This window comes from Pollicipes pollicipes, unplaced genomic scaffold (genome assembly GCF_011947565.3).
Source record: "Pollicipes pollicipes isolate AB1234 unplaced genomic scaffold, Ppol_2.1 Scaffold_7231;HRSCAF=8579_pilon_pilon_pilon, whole genome shotgun sequence".
Classification (NCBI taxonomy): Eukaryota; Metazoa; Arthropoda; class Thecostraca; order Pollicipedomorpha; family Pollicipedidae; genus Pollicipes; species Pollicipes pollicipes.
The window spans coordinates 22,040,303-22,048,930 of NW_023597034.1; the positions used below are offsets into that span (position 1 = coordinate 22,040,303).

The 8,628-nt window shown below is 49.0% G+C and overlaps 1 protein-coding gene across 3 annotated transcripts in view; it reads left to right on the forward strand.

Annotated features, from left to right (window-relative positions):
- Positions 1-1,067, forward strand: part of LOC119109489 (uncharacterized) — a 14,982-nt gene extending 13,915 nt beyond the window's left edge. For all 3 annotated transcript variants that reach the window (XR_005095427.1, XM_037233114.1, XM_037233115.1), the window contains one exon: positions 808-1,067. Coding sequence is in view for 2 of the 3 variants with exons in the window: in XM_037233114.1 (XP_037089009.1) it covers positions 808-929 (122 nt within the window). In the remaining variant the exon portion in view is untranslated. The remainder of the gene's footprint in view (positions 1-807) is intronic.
- Positions 1,068-8,628: the final 7,561 nt, after the last annotated feature.

Genomic DNA, 8,628 nt, shown 5'->3' on the forward strand with positions numbered 1-8,628 from the left:
ACTGCGCACCTCCCCTCCGGGCTAAGCGCCGCGTGTTTATGTCACGTGGCCGTGGCATTCGGCAGCTGGCTTTGGCACGTGGTGGTCCCACCCTCCGTCAGCAGACAAAGGTCTCCCGTCTCTGCCTTAAGATCCGTGGCGGCTGGTAAAACTCCGCCAGAATGAGATGTCCTCTGCGAGTGATCGTGGTTGTTTCCGTTGCTTTCTGTGCCTCGTATTGTCCTTAGATTCCCGCATTGTTTCTGATACCCTATCGCTGTGCTCCGCAGCAGCAGCCAGTTACGGCCGCAGAAGCGTTACATGTGAATAATAAGCCGTATGTGGGTCGTCGTATCAACGGAGAACGCCACTGAGTCTGAAAATTGACGTAACCGAGATATCCTCTAATCCTGATACAGACACTTTTGATCGCCACGATGCATTTGCGGAGCAGTTCTTTAAGTCGCCAGGGCGTGGTTTTTGAACATTCCCAAGCATGCTATGATCTGCAAAAACTAGTAGAATGGATGTGTGGCAAAATCTGCTAGCATCCCATCAGTGCGCAGGTTTGGAGTATGCTTGCAAGGCCAGTTATCCGTCGATGGTTGTAGAAAACATTTTCGGCATGTCGAGTTGTGCTACCTGTGTCCTAGTGCGACATAAGTGCCCCCAGCGCAAATGCATTGTCGGTGGAAGCATCTTAAACGGTAAAGATGTCAAACATGGTAAAGGTGTCAAACCATGCCCAGTCGAGTTCAGCGCTACATGCGGTGAAGTCAGCAGCCTTTGTCTGACATCAGCCTGTCATCGCCCGTGCTCGCTTTCCAGACGACTCGCCAACCTGCCACAACTGTCCCTGGCTCTGCGTCGACGAGAGGCTAGGCTGCAACGACAACTTCAGCGGCGTCGCCTGCAAGCCGAGTCTGTCCTGCTACAAGCCCAACATCTAACCTTACCGGCGGCGCAGCTGAATGCCGTTTTACGTCCTCGGACATCTCGAATATGGTCGTGACTAAAAAAGCGCATTTATTGGAACGGTTTTGCAACTTGGCGCGGTACTTCGATGTCATAAACTATTTGTTGACGTGGCTGGACTTTGATGCAGACGCTGGAGCCGGTTTGCACGCTGACCAGGCTGGGCTGATTTACGCTTACCACGTCATGTTGAAATACTCTGTTCCGGTTTCGATATCTTCAACCAGTGTCGCGCCTGGGCGTACCAGACCGTAGAGATGAAAACCACAGGTTCGGGCCAGCCTCCGGCCAAACTGGATTGGATGCGTAAGGCTTGATGTTTCAAGGGGCTGTGAGCAGAATATGCCTCAATAACGGCCAGGATCCATTTTGTCGTAGTTCACCGGAAAGGCCACTGATAGCCGAACCAGCGAGGGAACAGCGTACCATGTGCTGAGTGGACCATTGCATTATTTGGCTGCACACACGGGCTGGAAATAGTGGTCCAGCTTCACACAAGAGGGACGACTGCCGCGCATTCTTGCTGTGGCTCAGCTGACCAGCGAGCTGCCCATGTCAGCCAAGTGTCGTCGTGGCGCGCCATCTGCAGCGAGCAGCGCGCCATCTGGTCAGCTGGGCGTACAGTCCGCCTAGAGGGCAGTCGCAAGTTGAGGCAAACCAGGCGGGAGGTCGCCCGGCCACCGGCTCAGATCGCTTGTTTCGTATCCCACAGTAGGCCGCATGCTGGGCGTCCAGGATTGTCACTGAAGAACAATTGTGGGGTTCAAAAGGCTATCTAGACATTTTGGAGCTATATTTTACATAATCTTAAGTCTAATTTGAAAGCATGAATTTATTGAGGCTTGGGCTTAAAGGTCGTACGTAAAGTGACGCACCCGCGCAGGATGTGGGTGAAAAGGTTTCCATCTTGGTGGCGTTGTAGACATGAGGCTATTTACAAACGTTTATGTTGAACGCTAAATCTTCCCAAATTGTGCATGTTCTCATTTACCGCAAGGCCTCGCGAAATCGAGCAAATCAGGCGTAAGGGCGTAAAGATCCAGAGTCTAGAGAAGAGAGAAGTCGTAGGAGGACACCGGCTATGTTATCCGGTGACAGAAGCGGGAGGACACTGGCTATGTCGCAAGAGGACACCGGCTATGTTACCCTGTGACAGAAGCGGGAGGACACCGGCTATGCTACCCTGTGACAGAAGCGGGAGGACACCGGCAATGCTACCCTGTGACAGAAGCGGGAAGGGATCTTCACAGCTGCCCCTCCCCTCTCGTCCAACACCTGACACTAGCGATAACTTAATCTATTTAATCTGATTTTCACGCATTTGAAATCCTCCGCTTGCTTGATGCACCATTTTGATAGCGATAAGGAGTCGAGCGCTGACTTTGTGACTCTTTTTACAACAAACCGTGGACATTTTCTTCGAGTTTCAAACACACCCGAATACGCTGAGAGGAGTCGTTCACAACTTTCACGCGCCGAGTCATGTGGATCGCTCGGATCTTGTCTTCCTCTACTGCATGGGCTCAGCTATTGTATGTGGGCTACCTGCGAAGAAAGAGTCCTCCCTTAGATAAGCATAACGAAAGAGGCGGAGGGGTGACGGGTCTGGGAAATGAGTCCCCCCAATACACGTCGGGCCGGCGACTGATCACTGAAGCCAGCTTCACGAACCAGTTTAACGATCTAGGGGAACAACTAAGTGCGGCCCCATTCTGATACTTCTAATGACTTAAAAGAATTGAAGCACGTACGTGATGTGACGTGACGCCCGACACATATCATCACCCGTGTCTTCACGTTCGAGATCATGTTAATGTTCGTGGATTCGATGTCGTGACCTACACGGTATGGTTGCACTTTCAAGTTATTTTTCAGAACGTTAGGCAATCCATTTCTTGACAGTTGGAGCTCTTAGCAGCAACGGCAAGCGTATTTTGTGGGGCTTCGTGCGCCTGATGCCGGAATGGCGGCGATACTGGCTGGAGTCCGCTGAGACTTCGGTCTTCCCCATTGAGCATTCTTGCCTGGGGACGTTCGGGCTGTGCACCATTCCACGAACTTCAAAGTGATAACTAAGACAGAGTGGTTGCCAGCCGCGGTCATCGTGTCTTTTAAAGACGAAGACGACGTGCGGACTCCAAGCGGGTCCTAATTAGCGCCTTAACTGCTGTCAGGTAGGGATCTGATGTCGCTACTATAACGCACGTGCGACCTGGTCACGTCACTGACGCTATAAATCACGTATGCCATTACAAATCGGATGAGAGAGAGAGAGAGAGAGGGAGAGAAAGAGAGAGCGCAAGAGAGCGCGGTTCATTTAAAAGAACGCGACTCGGAGCATCAGGTTACACAGCTCATTGATGCAACGTACTCGGATGAAAATTCGCCAGGTGCGTATACAGATCCATGTAGTGAACATTTTGCGCTCGTAAGATCCTCCAAACTATCGGGCCACCCAGATGATAAAGGGTCTGTGCTTATAGGATTGGTTACATACGGAATGCTTAATTTTCGTAGTTGCACACTGCATCAAAACCTCAAGTGTGTTTTTTTCTGCACACTGGTTATTTCTGCCTGAGATCGCCAACCGTTGCTTTGGAAGTCCTTTTCCTTTATGCACAAATCCTTTTTAACCTTAGGCATACTTTTTCTGTTCTGTCGCGAGTATTTTCATGCCCAGTCATTGTACCACGTGAATGTAGCTTTCAGTGTAACACGACCAAAACAGGATTTGTAAAGTTCTCTTCCGTACTTTCTCGCTTATTGACCCTGCTTCGCAGCGAAACCCACATGGAAAACTGGGCCACAATATGGTCGTAATATGGAGTAATGGTCGAAAGCACGTAACATAAATCTGATAATTTGTTTATTCCTCCTGCGATGGAAGGAGCTTTTTTGTCACGCATAAAATATATAAAGCTTTGATCCGCCGGTTACGATCGTCCAGATGCACTGCATGGTTATGGTCACCCACGAACTGGCCATGACATGTGGATTTCACGTTGTCACATCTTCAAGCTTAGCTTTGGTGATAATCAGTTTTCTTTTTCTCCTGAATCTTTATGTCTGGTAGCTGAAGCTTATTCTCTATTTCAGCTAAAGTTCGTTTTGCTCACAACCTGTATTTACGTAATATTAGCCTCCGACTCATCTTATTCGCCCGAGGTCACCAATTCAAGTATAACGCCACGCAGGTTCCCGCCATGCACTACACCACACAGACATCAGCCACCTCGTCCGGCTCCCAGATCAGAATCGCCGCGTGGTAGCTACACGACCCCGACGTGACCCATAATTCTCGAACCTTCGGCGACCTCACTTCCTGACATCCCCGCAATCTCCGCCGACCAGCTGATCTCCGCATGAGGAGGGCCTTAACCATACGGGCTATACCACGTGATCATAGCAGCCTCCCAGCAGCCTCGATACGAGACACGACTGTACAATAACACTGATGGTTTCTTGGCTGTAAAAATGCACAGTTCGACGGCAGCATTAAGGACAAAGGGTGGAGAACAGGTGACACTGTAGGTGAACGGAAGCGAGCGGGCAACACGGATCCTACCCTGCCCTGCGGTGACCCCCCCCCCCTTTCACTGCCCCGCCCCGCCCCGCCCCGCCCCGCCCCGTCCCGTCCCGTCCCGTCCCGTTGGACACGGGATAGAGCATGACGAGGTAGCTCAGGCAGAACAGAAGAGAGAAGAATGCGATTGAATAGGTGTGGCATTGTCTTCGACTGGTTTTCCTGTCCTCATTAGTCCAAAAGTCCTCTGCCTGCCTTCTGCCCGCGAGTCTTGTCCTGCCATGTCATCTATCACGCCCTCACCTCCGCCCTGCACTGTCCTTGCTCCTTTGTTCTGTCCGACCCGTATCTTAGCCTGTTCTCTGTCCAATCCTTTTCTTCTCTGTCTTGCTTTGGTCTGCCCTGTCCAGCACGTACCCGATGTCCTTTGTGCTGTTTCGTCCTCCCTCTGCCCTGCTTCCTATTCCATGTCCTTCTGCCCATTACCTGTCCGCTATTCTGTCCTCTGCCCTGTCCACTCTGCAGCCCTCTGGCTTGTCTCCTGTTCTGTTCTTATTGCACTCTGTCTGTTCACTAACCTGTTCTATCGTGTGTTCTGCTCTTCGTCATCTGTACTGAATGTATTATGCTGGTCAAAAATGGCCCAAGCGATTAAAGCGTTACTCATTGCCATACATCATTTACCCGTATTGCGGCGTGTTGTTTGTTTCATGCTGAGCTGAACCGTGATACGCTGCGCTGAGCTATATAACAGTGTCATGTACTAGCTCGTTTTGGACTGGACGGTCCTGCTCGTGACGTTTCCGATCTGATTATGTAACAGGCATGGGTGCGGGCTGTTGGCTTTATCTGCGTAAGACTCGTCTGTATCTGGCAGTGGTTATGGCAGGAGCAAGTGGCCGATATTTCCAAAAAAAACATCTTTCATTGACCGTAAAAATGAGATGCATCCTTACTTCCAAATGAAAAACTGCAAGAACCCAGATCTAGACATAGTTCTGGTAGCGTTCGTTCAAATCGCACCGCTTCATATTATTACGCCCCGCCTACCACGCCAAATACGGAGCGTTATTTTCTCATTACAGCCCCAGCTATACCTCGTACCACTCACCCCGTTTGCGTGTCTCAAGCGCGCACAGGACATGCTAAATCTGGCAGGAAACGCACAAGGACACATACAGTCATGGGAAGATCACGGGTGTTCTTTTTATCTCCATTTATACAGTGGAAAAAGTTGGCGGTGTGTCACCGTCTGTCGGTCGGGGTGCGTGACCAATGGTAATCCAGCCGGACCCGGCAGTAGAAGACCGCTTCCTCCGTCGGCTTTGGCCAAGGAAGAACGTCACCGCATCCGTGCCTATCAGCAGGTGCAGCCCAAACCACCCGCCACTCTCCGCGTAATTGGCGCCAACTAAACAGAAAAACAGCGTCTTTGCGGAGGTGAAAGGAAGTGCGAATTGCATTTCAATGGGTTGAAACAGCTTGACAGTGATCATCGTCCGTTTCAGAAACAGCTGGTGGTTACGGGGCTGCCACAGGTGAGAAACGGCACAAATCAGCTGACATCACAGAATTCCTGTCCTGTGATACGCGGACTTCGCGATTTTACGTGTACGGACAGTGGTCAGACACCACATTAGCCACTTTGTGCATGCATGCACACTCTTTCCAACCCCGAAAGCCGGGTCTTAAAGGAATAAGTGGCACTGATTTAATGGTCTTTGATCGCGATAGTTAATGTCTAGAAAACTTTGGCTAACTTCTAGTGATGTAAATGTTTTAAAATGCTTACATAAATGTTATCATCCTACGAATTATGGATGCGTGGGCCGACCTACGGCGAGTGCAGGATTTGATTATCAGGCGTGGAGCACGTCATCGGTGTTCTGGTAACGTGACTAAAGTTCAGTTCGGATCTGGCTCAGGCAGTTATCACGCGTGGAGGACGTCATCCGTGTTCTGGTAACGTGACTAAAGTTCAGTTCGGATCTGGCCCAGGCAGTTTCCAGGCACCAGCCTGTCGCGAGCACGACGTGGCATTGCCGACGCATTTGGGTATGTTTGGTTTGATACGACAAAGAGGGGAAGGTGGGGGGCAGCAGCTGAAGCTGAGGTGCTGACGAGATGACGGCAGCACCTCAGCGGTAGTCATACTCCCATCGTTTCAGCTGTTTGGAATCCTGGCGACTCGGGACCACTGAACTCTAAATAAACTGGGCCGCGCATGGCTAAAAATCTGCCCAACGGTTCTTGATATTTTGCCAGCCTTAAACAGGAAGATCCGCTGCGAGATTCGCGCCGTTTCGGTAACACACAGAAAAGCTTTATCAGTTCCGGCACAGACGCTTCGAGCAAGGTATAGCCATTAGAGCTGTCAACTTAGAGCCCCGGGCCCACAGCACGCGGGCTTAAAAAGCCCGCAAGGCTTTTGGCGGTTACTTCTGACAAAGTTGCGGGTAGTGGCGGGCTTTGAAAAAAGAAATCATTCAACATAGTGTATTTGCAAGACAAATGCACCATCGATTATCTTTTTTATCAAAGTAATGACTCCTGAAAGCAGCAAACTTGCAACATAGGCGACATAAGTAGCAACCCATTCAATGTTTAGGTTTTCTAGATACGAAGCATGCGCTTTCATAAATCAATTATGTCATGACACATTCATAGACATCGTCAGTAGAATAAAATGACTTGAGCACTGTGCGACTGCCGCTTATTATAATTCCCCAACACAAAACACATTCTGGGTGGTTGAAATCTCCACACTTCACCAAAGGACAAAAGCTGTTCTGATCTCATCAAGAAGCAGTGGCAGGTAAGCCTTAATATAGCTTATAAAATACAATGCACATGAGAACACAATGCCTGGCAAATATGGAACATTCAAGCTGAAGTCAAGCTCAAATAACAGCACCACCCAGCAAGTCCTGCTAAGGGAATGGAAAGGGAGGGGGGCTTGCATTGGAGTCAAAACGTACGCAATTTCCGCCATTTCCAAAACACGTTGCCATCAAACTAGTCTTCTGTAACCCAACTTACCTGCTGACAATAACCTAGATAAAACAATGATGTCTGCTGAGTGCATGCCAAGTCTCGTGGTTTCGCCCACGGTTCGTTTAGCCACCAGGACAATAGCGCACAATGCCGCAGCATCGAAGGACGATTGCGGCGCACGCAGGTCGGCCTCGGTGGAGCCAAGAGCCATGGCCACGGCTGATAGACGCTGTCAGCTGTTTACAAAGCTTGCACGCATCGATGCAAAACATCGATGTAGTTTTGCTTTCCAACGTCATGACATATCTCATATCTTTGTGTTCATGTAAAATCAGGTGTTTAAATACAGGAAGATCTGTTGGAGATTTATGACGTAACTATGGGCCAGCGGGGCAACGAAATAATGAATATCTCGTTGCCGTCCAACAACGGCGTTCTCGGAGCTCACAAACGAGATCGTATTTGCTAGTTAAGATTTACGCTTAATCAGCTGTTCACGGACAAAACAGTTTGCGTCAGGCCATTTATGGCGCACAGTATCGCGACAACAGCATACTTACCGTGAGGGGTGAAACGTTGCGACTTCTGGGCTTTGATGGCATGCAGTTACACGCATGGTAAATTGATTCAAGTATGAAATGAATCCAGCTTTAGTGACATCTCTTCAGACAGATTCGATGCTTCGCTTACGTGCGCAAGCAGGCGTAGAAAGTCACTGTTGGCACTGCTGTGTATGTAATGGTAAACGTTGTTATTGAGGCGCGTGGTTCAGCAATATGTTAGCCATATATTTCCGTGACACGCATGCATTTGGGGGGGGTCTTTCGTTTTCCAGTATATGTATATATATATATATATATATATATACCATTGAATTTTTGGTGAAAATCTTCCTTGTATGGCTTCAAATACGAGCCACCTTTAAGCTATGAATGTGGCATTTTGCCTTCACAAAATGCGTAGATATGTGTATTATGCAGGACATAAAAAGGATCATATAAACAAAGACGAAAGTGCAAATTAAGTAAGAAAGTGAATTTAGTAAATGGAAGTTGAGTGCTGTTTTCTAGAGTAATTATCTTGTCACACTTCCTTAATTTCAAGGTCTCCGTTTTCTCATTATATTTAGTACATTCTGAAAGCTGTGAGGATGTTGT